The 13,172-nt window shown below is 43.9% G+C and overlaps 1 protein-coding gene across 3 annotated transcripts in view; it reads left to right on the top strand.

The window, feature by feature from the left end:
- Positions 1-5,805: 5,805 nt before the first annotated feature.
- ST7 (suppression of tumorigenicity 7) overlaps positions 5,806-13,172 on the top strand; it is a 104,351-nt gene continuing 96,984 nt past the window's right edge. For 2 of the 3 annotated variants that reach the window (XM_083574545.1, XM_083574544.1), the window contains exon 1: positions 5,806-6,179. In XM_083574545.1, coding sequence (XP_083430671.1) covers positions 6,017-6,179 — 163 coding nt within the window. In that variant the 5' untranslated portion in view covers positions 5,806-6,016. Of the gene's footprint in view, positions 6,180-6,550; positions 6,991-13,172 lie in introns of those variants that run through there. The other variant, XM_083574546.1, reaches the window with a different exon arrangement.

The following is a 13,172-nucleotide window of genomic DNA, read 5'->3' as shown; positions in this document are numbered from 1 at the left end:
TTTATCCTCTGCTCCCTTAAAAGCACCTCAGTGTGAAAAATGGATAGGACCGTTTTTTATTTTTCTTTCTTTGACGTATACATTTAGTCAGATACAGGGCATAATTTGGAAATGCCTTGGGAATTTCCAAAAGCGGGAGGGAGTGGAAAGGAGGAGTGAAGGAAAGTTGAAATGAGGTGCAAAGGTATTCCGGAGCTAGTATGACTGATTATCCCTCTTGGTCATCCACCTTCGGCAATATTTCCATATACAGTGGTACCTCGGATTACATACGCTTCAGGTTACATACGCTTCAGGTTACAGACTCTTTAACCCAGAAATATTACCTCGGGTTAAGAACTTTGCTTCAGGATGAGAACAGAAATCATACTCTGGCGGCGTGGCAGCAGCGGGAGGCCCCATTAGCTAAAGTGGTGCTTCAGGTTAAGAACAGTTTCAGGTTAAGAACAGACCTCCGGAACGAATTAAGTGTACATAACCAGAGGTACCACTGTATAAATACTGCCCAGGACTGAAATGTGCAGCAAGTTTTATGCACCAGTGGGAGATTCAGCCTTCTTTTAAATAATGATGTACTACATAGAAGCCTTTTTTGAAACACAATTTCTAAAACCTGTTTAGAATGTGTAGCATAGGATATAGTGTGGAAAAATTCCACCAGGTGTGTGTTTGAGTCCTTGGCTGAGCTCATGTAACGTAGCTCCAAGTTACCAGTGTCTAGGAATATGAACTCTTCAGTCCACCCCCACACACCCTTTATTGCTGCACGATAAGTTAATATTGAACACATATGTTCCCAGGACAAGAGAATATAAGAGGCATGAGAATCTGTGTCTACATTTCCTCTCATCGTAGGTGACGTAAAACAAAGAAAACATTCCAATTTACAGATACTCCTAATACTGCATGGAAGAATAACCTGCTGTTAGGTAATTAAAATTTTAGCAGAAGTGTTTCACAGAATCAACAGCCCTGTATAGCATTTCTCATTATGAGTTGTTAAGTGTTAGCACACTACTGGCAAACAGTGATCAGTAGTGAGTATGCCAGCTAGATTTTCTGCAGTTTTTGAGGAGGGGGTGAACACTTGTTTCTTTCTCATGCTTATTGTAGGGAGTCGGTTACCTAAACAGAAAAATAATAGAAGAGGAAATACTCATCACAGTTGAGGTGAAGCAGCCAATAACCACTAAGCTCATGTATGCTGCAGCCTTAGTTACTTCTGCTTTAGAACCTGTTTCTGGATTGACTCAGAATCTTTAGAATTCTTGAAGTCCATTCAGTTGTCCAGAAGCTTCATTCAAACAGGAGGCAGTTACATCCTCCAGGGTTTTTTTGCATGAATCCCTTTTGTCCAGGTCATGTTCACATTGCACTGAAGGTCCATCTGGCTAAGTTAGGAAACAGAAGGCAGGATATTGCATTAGTGATATTTTCTTGGGCTCTTCCTCGTCCCCTGACCTTTTTCTCCCATGCAAATTCCTTCATAGGAAGCCTACTCACTGGTTTTTATTTCCAGTCCATGTAGTTAATGTACAAGAGGAAGAAGAAAAAAATATGAGCTCTGGTTCGGTTTCAGAATGTGTTACTGCTGGGCACTACCTATTATGCTGGGCACTCTCAGTGGAGCAGCTCACACGCTGCTGCTCCTAAAACATTTTCGTCAGGCTTCCTTAAATACATAGAGTTGCTTTGTAGATAATGTGGCAAAATAAAACAAAACCTCAGGACTCCCTGGTCCTGAATGGGGCAGTTGTGCCCGTGAAGGACCAGGTGAGCAGTCTGGGAATCATTTTGGACTCAGCTGTCCATGGAGGCGCAGGTCAATTATGTGTCCAGGGCAGCTGTCTACCAGCTCCATCTGGTACGCAGGCTAAGACCCTACCTGCCCGCAGACTGTCTTGCCAGAGTGGTGCATGCTCTGGTAATCTCCCGCTTTGACTACTGCAGTGCGTTCTACATGGGGCTACCTTTGAAGGGGACTTGGAAGTGGCTGCTGAGACCATATAACACTGGTCCTGAAAGACCTACGTTGGCTCCCAGTATGTTTCCAAGCACAATTCAAAGTGTTGGTGCTGTCACTTAAAGTCCTAAACAGCCTTGGCCCAGTATACCTGAAGGAGCGTCTCCACCCCCATCCTTCAGCCCGGACACTGAGGTCCAGCTCCGAGGGCCTTCTGGCAGTTCCCTCACTGCAAGAATGAGGTTACGGAACCAGGCAGAGGGCCTTCTCGGTGGTGGCACCCACCCTGTGGAACGCCCTCCCATCAGATGTCCGAAACCTGGATCTTTCCATCCAGGGGATTCTCCTTTCTATATTTTATTTTTTCCTTGTCAACGACATAAAATTCTTAGCGCTTTGTTCTGATAATCAACTTCTCGTATAGCTTATCTTAAACTGTAGGGTGCAAGTTTGTGTATATTAGACCAAAAGTAAAGCCCGCAAAGCAAACACTAAGTACAGCTTTTTCGGTATAATTTATTCTTTATTGATTTTGGAAAGGATAGATATAACCTGAACACCAATAGATTTAAGAGTTTTTCTATTTTGGAATAGAAAATGGAACAGGAGATGTCAAGATTCAATCTGGTAATAAATTTATAAGGATTTCATTCATTCATTTCAAAACTGAGCTTATCTATCACAAAGCTGAGTACTTGGCATGTTCACCAATCAATGTTACTCAGAGTGCTCTGAGTGTTGTATTTACACTAGAAGGGAGGATTATAAATGTTCAGTAAATAAACAAATGGAGAACTCTTCCCATTTCACTTGCTGACTTGTGCCACCTCAGCCCCAGTACGTACCTTTCTGCTCCCAATCTTGTGTTGCTCTTTCTGTCCGTATCTGTCAACCCCAGCCCCTCTGCAGCCTAACACTATTAGTATATGTCATTTTCTCTAAAACAAATAAAACCATATAGGGGAAACAGAAAGTTGTACAGCTAGGAAGCCACTGCCTCCATAAATTTCCTCCAATTTGCAATGAAAGAAGACTGGGGCTGAAAGACAAATGCAGTGTGCATGTTTATAGTCTAAGCAGTGGTGTCCAAACTTTTTCCAAAGAGGGCCAGATTTGATGAAGTGAAGGGCCGTGAGGACCCACCAAAGTTAACCTTTAAGATTGAAGTTGTTGAGTTTTTTCTATGATTTTACCCCAAAGTTGTTGAGCTTCTTTAGGGTTGAAGTAGTTGAGGGTTTTTTTTTAAGGATTTTACCCTACCCCAGGAAATAAACTGCCACAGGGGCCAGATTAAACCAACTGGCTCCCAAACGGACTTTGGACATGCCTAGTCTAAGTTATATGTGAATACACTATGTTACTGATTGTTTTACTGGTACATCATGATGGAATGTAGACCAGGTGCCTTGTAATTTCTATGGGTTTTGGCCCATTAGCACGTTTATCAGCATCTCAACACTTATTTGAAATGCCTCTCTTCGTCTCTGAATTTCATAATAATATTTTTCCAAAAGAAATTATATGAACCATCTTTGGGATGTTAAAACCGCAAAGTTTACCTTCGCCAAGGCCCTAAAACTGCTTTCTTGCAAAGCAGTGACCATCTTTGCTGTGAGACGAAACAAAGGCACTGTGCACGAGTTGCAATATTTGCCCTTCCCATTTAAAACAATGGGGAATGGGAAAGCAAATAACAGAAATGGAAAGGACAAGCAACTTGTGATTTCCTTGAATTTTTGTATGCATTAGAATGAGCAGAACAAACCAGAGGGAACTGTTTCTGAGGGAAATACATCTGCCATTACTATTTTATCTCTGCCATAGAAGTCATTAACTCTCAAAAAGGCAGTGACCTTAGCCTTATCTGAAGGAGTGTGCATGCACACGAAAGCTTATACCCAGAACAAACTTAGATGGTCTCTAAGGTGTTACTGGACAATTTTTTAATTTTATTTATTTATTTCGACTGCGTCCGACCAACACGGCTGCCTACCTGAATCTTAGCCTCACAAGTTCCTCTCCTGACATTATGTTACTTACTGAGATCTGTTTTACACGTTACGTGGCAGCAATTTGTGTTTGTCAGTGAGTGAACGCAAGACAACCAAGTAGCGTTAAGCCAGTGATCAATCTCCACACATGAGTTTTAAATTTTAAGGTTTTTAAATGCATCCTTTCAACTCTTTTACAATTGGATGCAGGCCTTGGAGGGTACTAAGAAGAGGTAACATGAAATGAACGTTGAGGCTATTTCTTGTGCAAGACTACTCTTGCTACCACTTCCTTTCTGTCTTCAGCAGCCACTTCATAAGTTTATGCAACGGATGGCTTCTGGCTCTGCATGTACAGAGAAAAATATAGGGGAGCTACTAAATCTAAAGAACTGCTGGATTTTGTGCTTTCAGAAATGAGGTACCAGTCATGTGACTCTCTATCCCAGTACCCCTGGGTATAACCTGAAACCTATGTGAGCCTAGTCAAGGCAGAGGTGGTGAACCTCAGGCCTGGGGGCTGGATGCAGCCCTATTTGGCCCGCCAAACTATCCCTGTCCCTTACTGACCCTGTTTTGCACTCCAGATATTTTTGCATGGTTGGAATATCTGCCTGAGCTCTGCTCATGCCTCTTGCTTGTCTGGATGAAGGATCCAGAAGGATGTGTTATGTAGAAAAGATTCATCGCTCTGCCCACTTTTGTCTCTGGTCCTGCTCTCAGAAATGGCTCTCAGAAGCCTTCCCATAACAGAATATGGCCCCAAGCTGAAAATAGTTCCCTACCTCAGGCTAATCTGCTATATACTGCTCTCATAAGGCATGAGAATGCAGACTTTCGGACTTTAACAGTGAACCAGGATCTCCACCCCCCACACACCCTATTTTGCTTAACCCTCAGAGTTATGGAGAACTGGGAAATCTGCAAACCCTCCAAGTGTCCCTATTTTCCAGGGACAGTCCTGGATTTACAGAAGCTGTCCCAGTTTCTGATTTGATCCCGAAATATCTTGCTTTTCCTTAAAGGTAAAGGGACCCCTGACCGTTAGGTCCAGTCGCGGACGACTCTGGGGTTGCGGTGCTCATCTCGCTCTATAGGCTGAGGGAGCTGGTGTTTGTCCGCAGACAGCTCATGTGCCCAGCATGACTAAGCTGCTTCTAGTGAACCAGAGCAGTGTATGGAAACTCCATTTACTTTCCCGCCGGAGCGGTACCTATTTATCTACTTGCACATGACATGCTTTTGAACTGCTAGGTTGGCAGGAGCAGGGACCGAGCAAAGGTAGCTCACACTGTCGTGGGGATTCGAACCGCCGACCTTCTGATCGGCAAGTCTTAGGCTCTGTGGTTTAATCCACAGTGCCACCCGCATCCCTGTAACTGATGTTCATTGGAGAAATGCTGGGGAGCAGACCCTCCAAGTATGCCTATTTTCCAGGGACGTCCCTGATTTAGAGAAGTCATCCTGGTTTCTGATTTGACCCCAGAATGTCCCGCTTTTCCTTAGGACACCCCTATTTTCATGGGAGAAATGTTGGAGGGTATGGAGTGCTTTAACCCCGGGAGCCTTTTGAAGGCAATCTTGTACAGTGTAAGTAAGTCCCCGTCCCCCCCTTAAGATCACTATTTTGAGACATTTTGCTTGGCCCACTAAAGGCTACTTGTGTTTAAAAAAAAACTAACCCACCACGGCTTCCCCCTACTCCCCCCCCCCATTCCGCGACTTAGGATTCAACCCACAACCCACCTTAGTCGCGTGTTGTGGTGCCTGCTGTGTGTTTGTTTACAACTTTAATTGGCGGCTTCTCCGGCCAGGAGACGCCTGCATGGAAACGGTGCGCGAGGGGGCAGAGGAGGTGGAGCAGGGCGGCGGAGGCGGGGGGGACGGGACGGGGGACGGAGAGAGAGAGAGAGAGACGTTACTTCTTCGGGAGACATGAATCATCCCAGAAATAACACCGCGCGAGGTCGTGGCAGCAGAGAGCAAGGCCGGCGCTGGAGCGGCTGGGCGCGTTTGCTCGGTCTCTCTCTCTCTCTCCCTCGCGCGCCCTGCCTGCGAAAAGATGGCTGAAGCTGCTGGCGGCGGCGGCGCCGGCTTTCTGGAGCAGCTCAAGTCGTGCGTCGTCTGGTCGTGGACGTATCTGTGGTCGCTGTGGTTCTTCCTCATGCTCTTCCTCGTCTACGTCCTGAGGGTGCCTCTGAAGATCAACGACAACTTGAGCACAGGTAGCGAGCGACGACGCGCTTTTTGCAAAAAGCAAAAAAACCCCCCGAAACTTGCAACTTTGCTCAGGGGAAAAAAAAACCAAGGGCGCGCGCCACGGCTGGGCGGGAAAAGGCGAAGGGGCAACGGGGAAAGAAGGCGTCGTGCTGCAAACTTTTCCTGCCTCTCCCGTTGCTCTTTCCCCCTCCTCCCCACAGACTGGAAAACAGTAACAGCTGCGACACCCTTTCCTCATATTTCTTCACATAGGCATGCTTGGTTTTGGGGGGAGGGTTGAGGTTGAGGGTCCGCCTGCTGCCCCCCCCCCCAGTTTCCAAACCCACCCCCTTTTTTCAGTCTGATGCGCCCGCCCCCCTTCTTGCAACCGGGCGCTTTGAGGGCGGGTCGAGGACAAGGGACGTTTTTAGGGGAGTTTTAATTTCCATGCTCGCCAAAACCGCCTTTCCTCCCCGCCGCAAAAATTGTTCAGCCCCGCTAATAAATGGTGGGTCGCTACAAAGAAGGGGGAAAGGAAGAAAGACGTTCAGTTGGAAGAAGCAGCGATGCCTTCCTGCTCCTCGTCAGGACTTGAGGTGGGGGGAACCTCACACGCAGAAGGCGGGAATAATTTGGGCAAAGGCATCTCCGCCCTCTTTCTCAGTGGAAGACGTACGTTATCTAGAGGCATCTCCTGGGTCCCAGCTGTGAGGAGGTGCTGGCAGACCACCTTAAAAAGAAGAAGAAATAAGCATTGTATTTGCTGGGTCAGAACAGAAGGCTGGTCATCTATGGCTTCCCTCTGAAGGCTCATGAGCGGAACGGGAAGGTGTGATGGTGAGATCCTGAACTCTCCTCTTCAGAAGTACCTGCAAGGTGTACTGCCTTCCAGTTGTCGATTGGGCCACAGATTCCCCACCCCTGATAGCTCTGTGTTGCTGGACCACAACTCTTCATTGCCCTTGGCTGTGGGTTAAGCTGACAAATGAAAAGTGAAATGAAAATGAAATGACTGGGGCTAATGGGAGCTGGAGTCCCGCAACATCAGAAGCACTTCAGGTTCCCCATCTCCGCTCTGTGGATTTCGCCTGTCCTTTCTGAACGCTTTTCTAGCCTAAAGGTCATAATTGTGAATTTAATCACTTTCCACCTCTCCTGCTGTTTTGTTGCTTATTTGGCACGGTAGTAGAGAGGCCCCTTCAGAGCTTTTGACAGCTTGTTGGGGATTTTAACACTCTGAATGATCTGGTGTCATTCACAAACTTGAGTCTTTCCCTAATTCATCCCAACTTCAAATAATGTATGACTGTTAAATTGCTCCAGTGCAGATTCACTCTTTGGTTTTTCCTTCTTTGGGAAATCTTTTCATATTTTTTTCTTTCTGCTTTCCTCTTTTTAGCCAATATTTGTTATTTTATTACGTATTTTCTAGGTTAATTTATATGCTGCTGTCAGAACAGTTACCAATCCATTATTGCAATTGGGCTTCTTCCCACATAGCCACTAAGTTTTCAGAAGAGCATTTGAAGAGAGGTTTAGATTATTATTTTTTTAAAATTCCAAATGTATTGTATTTTTTCCATCTGCATGTTTATAGATTCAATTTTAAAAGATGGATTTGGCAAAAATTCCTTTTGCAGAAGCCACACTGGCTTTACCTCAGCAAAGCTTGTTCTTCTGTATGCTTGATAATTCTAGCCTTAATAATGTTTTCCACCAATTTAACTAGGAAAGGTTATTAGAAATCAGTGTTAAGTTTTCCCCCTTCATCTGCTAGCAAGTCGGGTACTACTTAGTGTCGCTGGAAGAAGCTAGAGAATCTACTTTGTCATTTCAGGTTGTTAGCACAAGTGGCAATAAGAAATTAGCATGTTTGCATTTCCCAAATTCTTTAATTCTATTATAATACCAATAATATTTGTGGGTGAAGGTAATTTGTAGGGGCGAATCAGTGGGTAAGAAGTAGGTTGCTAAACTGTAGCTTCGGACAGAATTATGGCTCCCCACAAACCAAGAATCGAAGCTTTTAAGCTTCATTCTAATGTCCAATGGAAATGCAGAGGTTTTGAGGCTGCTCATATTTGTTGTAATGGCAAAGAATGTTTGCTGTTGGTATAGCTACTGTTTATATACGTGGCTTTTTGCATACTGTACTGGCCTTGCTGCTTCCCCTTTTGGAGTGTTCACATTTCAAACTGATGTTGTTGGCCAACCATCAAAAGCTATGCAAGGTAGGAGAGAATTGTAAATGTTTTGGGGGGCACATTCAGACGGAATGGGCCTAGAGATTTGCAGAAAGGTTCAGCTTCTTTTGCCTGTTATAAATGAGTATTTTAATTGGAGGAGGGGCACATTTGTGTTTGAAGAAACAACGTGGGTGCATGTATTATGTAAAATAGCTGTGGGTGCTGATTTTGTATTATGCTTTATGATGTCGTCTTGAGTATTTTTCATGAAATATAGGCAAAGAAATATGGATTTGTACTTGTAAGCTTTTGTATACAGAGATGGGAATGCTGAATGTAGTGCTTTGTAGCTCAAGGAAAAATGCAACTAACCAATCCATAGTTCCTACAGAGATTCCCCTGTACTCTGCTGTATAGCTGCAACTAAAACGTTTTAACTGTGTTTTAAGTGCAATATACAATGTGACACTAGATGGCGATAGTGATCCTTATGGAAAATTCAATGTATTTTTTCAGAATGTTTTTCCTATGTGTGTAGATTCCATAGGGGGAGAATTTGAGGAACTGCCTTAAAATGGGTGTATCTAAGATTTTTTTTATTAGATTATTCTGAAATTTGTGAAGGGCTCAGCAGGTAGGTCCTCTGTTGGGTGTAGTGCAACAGCATTGGAGGGTATAGCCCCTGATTTATAATATTGGGTGACTGTTTGGGCCTCCCCTCTTAGCTATGCAAGCACTATAATACTAACCACTAGTGTTGGGCTTTGGTTTTCAACAACAGTTGTGATTAGGTTTTGTTAGCTACTTGATTGCAGGCCAGTCAGGCCCAGTTCTCAACAAGATGATTTATGAAGCAATGTTTACGTCATGTAAATCCCTGATTTGTACTATGAAGCTTTCATTCAGACACAGATGTGCCATGTAGTGAAAATTATACCTTAGTTGCATCCGTTTTATAAAGAGGATAACTATATCCTTTTCAGCAATTAAAAAAGGTAAAGGTAAAGGACCCCTGACAATTAAGTTCAGTTGCAGACGACTATGGGGTTGCGGCGCTCATCTCACTTTATTGGTCGAGGGAGCCGGCGTACGGCTTCCGGGTCATATGGCCAGCATGACTATGGCAAACCAGAGCAGCACACAGAAACACCGTTTACCTTCCCACTGGAGCGGTACCTATTTATCTACTTGCACTTTTTGGTGTGCTTTCAAACTGCTAGGTTGGCAGGAGCTGGGACCGAGCAACGGGAGCTAACCCTGTTGAGGGGATTTGAACCGCCGACTTTCTGATCGGCAAGCCCTAGGCTCTGGTTTAGACCACAGTCATCATCAAATGGGATCATGGTTGGCCTGTCAAGAAGTTCTATTGCCAGTTTCCTCCACATACTTCCCTTACTTTCAGTTTTTAAAATCAGAGGTCAATTTTTACCAGTCTGGAAACTGTATTGCCCAACTAAGCAATATCTATAGTATCCTATAGAAATAGGTCTCAGATAAGTGATGGTAAGCAGAGGAGCCTTAAATTTATAACTTATCGTAAATTTCCGTAATGCAAATATGATAATAAAAAAGAAATTACAAAATGTATGATGCAGAATAAGCTTTGGAGTATTATAACTATTGCCAGCAAGGAAAGGAAAAACAGCACAGTCATTGTGTCAGGCAAGAAACTAAAATAAGCACCCGAGATGAATGTGTTCTTGCCTTAGTCCAAAATAACCCGGCGTATGTTCTTAGCCTTGATAATGTGCTATGAGGTACATATTTTTTTTTTAATAAAAAATCTGCTTAAGTTCATCTTGGCCTTTTAAAACCCTGCTATTTTTTATCCTGGCCTTTTATTCAGTCTCATGTCTTCTTTTGTTTGCATGTAGTTAGAAATTAACAGAGCAATCCTAACTCTTAATCCGCACAGCTGGCGGGGTTTAAGATTCTGCAATGGTATCCCTCTGCTGAGTTGTGTGTGAATGTAGCTGTCCCACTGGCTATCCCTGCGGTCAACAAAACTGCTGCTGCTGGCACAAGAACCTGAAATGTGTTTGATGTGTTGCAGGCAGAACAAACCTATTTATGGATCCAGTTGTGCCAGCCTGGAGCTGTTCCACACAACCTCCCACACTTACCTGGGAGTAAACCCCACTAAATTCTTTAAATTTAATAGGACATACTTCAGAGTAGATATGTTTGGGTTTGTGCTGTAAGAATGCGAACTTACTGACCACAGTTCAGTGCAGGATCCCTTAGAAATCAACAAGCTGAAGCCCAATTGCGTTTGTGTTGGATGGTGGCCTTCCCTTCTTAAAGTCTATTAAAAATTTAAGGATGCAATTAGTCTTGTAGCAGAAAGGTTGTGAAAACCCAGACAAAGAGGCTCCTGAGAAGCTTTGGTTTCACAGGAAAGCTGATAAATCTAAAATGTGACTGCCCAAAAATAACCATGATGGTTTCAGTTGGTTTTGTTCCTTCCCGAACCCCCACCAGACAATAGCACCTCCTTTCTCTCTTTTATGACTGCAAGTGAGATTGCATTCTGTGTTGTAGAATAACGAAGCTGCTTTTATTCAACATTTGTTTAGTGCAGGGGTAGGCAACCTAAGGCCTGTGGGCCGGATGCGGCCCAGTTGCCTTCTCAATCCGGCCCACAGACTGTCCGGGAATCAGCGTGTTTTTACATGAGTAGAATGTGTCATTTTATTTAAAATGCATCTCTGGGTTATTTGTGGGGCTTGCCTGGTGTTTTTACATGAGTAGAATGTGTGCTTTTATTTAAAAAGCATCTCTGGGTTATTTGTGGGGCATAGGAATTCATTCATTCGCACCCCCCAAAAAAAATATAGTCCGGCCCACCACATGGTCTGAGGGACAGTGAACCAGCCCACGGCTGAAAAAGGTTGCTGACCCCTGGTTTAGTGCTAATGCAGTAGGTGCTGACCAGGAAAACAATGCAATGAAACAGACCGGTCACCTACATTAAGCAAGAAGCTGAATAGGAAATGGTTAGCCAGTAGGGAAAAAATGGAGAAAATGTCAGACTGTGGTGGAAAACATTGCTGTGGGAGTTTCTTCATGCATCTTTGGATTCATGTATGCAGCAGAATTGAGATTCCGACACCTGAGCTAGTGCAGAATAAAATGACATTTAATAGCATGTGCCTTGTAATAAAGTACCCATGCAAACAAACAAATGAAACAAAAGCAAGGAACTGGGGGTATGAAAGTAGAGATACACGAATTCAAAAAAGTGGAGAGAACCAAGAATTCTGACTGCATACACACAATACATTTAAAGCACCTCCCCCCCAAAATGGAGGTGACATCAGTTTTACCCCGAAATACAGAAGGTAGTTAGGTAGCTCCTAGATATTTTCCCCCTGAAGAAATACTTCCATGCATCACCTCCCCACCCCTTTGTCTGGTCCAGAAATAGGAAACCTGATGAAGTGTTTGGATCTTGAGGACAGGGAGAATTTATATTATTTTAATTTATAGGCTGTCTCTTAAAGCAAATCTATCTTACAAGGCTGCTTACTTAAAACAACCATAAAGTACAGTCTCACATTTCAATAAAAACAACTGGCAGCCTAAAACAATTCACAAGCCAGTAACACGTCATTATAATTAACTGAAACAACTTGAGCAGTTTCAGACTAACACCATATAATTCCTTTACAGAGACGTAACCTGAACTAAGTGGAGTTTTAAGGCCTGTTTAAAAGTCTGTACCAGTGGGGTCCATATGCATATCACAATAATACTCTCTGGCGACTGTGCATAGGATTGTTGTGTATTTAAGTATACACTATACACTATACAACAGGGCAATAAGGAAAAATCTGATTGTTTATAAGTTATCATAATCAATACATTCATGTTCACAAACTTTCCGGAAATGAGCTTAGCTGCAAACCAGCCTCTAATGTTCTCTTGCTGTCTTTTGTAATGCAATTTATTTATTTGGTGAATGTTTAAGGCACCCTGCGGTATAAAACAGCCAGTTTCAATCTCCAGCATCTTCCGTTAGGGCTAGGAGAGTCTGAAATCCTGGACAACCACTGCAAGTCAGTGTATAGGAACGACACTGTGCTTGATGGACAGTTGGTAGAGCTTGATGCAAGACAGCTTCCTATGTTACTAGCTTTTTGAATTTGTGATTATTTTCTTCAGGACATTTTTTTTTTTTTTTTGCAATAAGAGGTTCTGAATGCATTCTGCTTCCCATAAATAAAGCACCATCTCTGTTATGTTTCATGCTGAAGGCTAAAAAGTTGTTTATAAATAACACATCGGTCTAAGCTAAGGCCTTTCAGTTTGGCTTGATTGCAGAAGCTTTCAAGGTGAAATCAAGCTCTGCTGCATTTGTATCATAATATTACTGTGATAATCCTAAAAACGAGAGTGTCAGGCAACTGCCATCGGAGCTAGAGGCGGAGGGAAGGCTCCAGAGGGATGCCGGAGAGGGTCCCAGTAGGGAGAGAGGCAGCCCATCTGCTGGGGAAGGAAATCAGCGTAACACCAGTGGAGAAGGGGGGCAGATGGGGGAATCGGAGAGGAGGCTCCAGGACTCTTCACCGGAGACCAGTGGGGAGAGCATGGGTACGCCGCTGCCCACGCCCTCCCTGCGCAGAAGACTTCCGCGCAGGGAGAGTAGGAGGAGACTTGGCGTCAAAGAACTTCTTTGCTGGAAGAAGTTCAAGAAACGCCCACTGACGGATTCTGCCAGCGACTGAGACAGTCACGAAGTGAAGGGCTGTCCAGACAGAAAGGGTTCAACCAGGTAACCTAGCCAGGAGTGGCGGCAACTTACGCATGAGCAACCCCTAGAACCATTACAGA

The sequence above is a fragment of the Podarcis filfolensis genome (assembly GCF_964270895.1).
Source record: "Podarcis filfolensis genome assembly, chromosome: 10".
Classification (NCBI taxonomy): Eukaryota; Metazoa; Chordata; class Lepidosauria; order Squamata; family Lacertidae; genus Podarcis; species Podarcis filfolensis.
The sequence above is the reverse complement of the archived record's forward strand: the minus strand, read 5'-3'. Positions and strand labels throughout refer to the sequence as shown.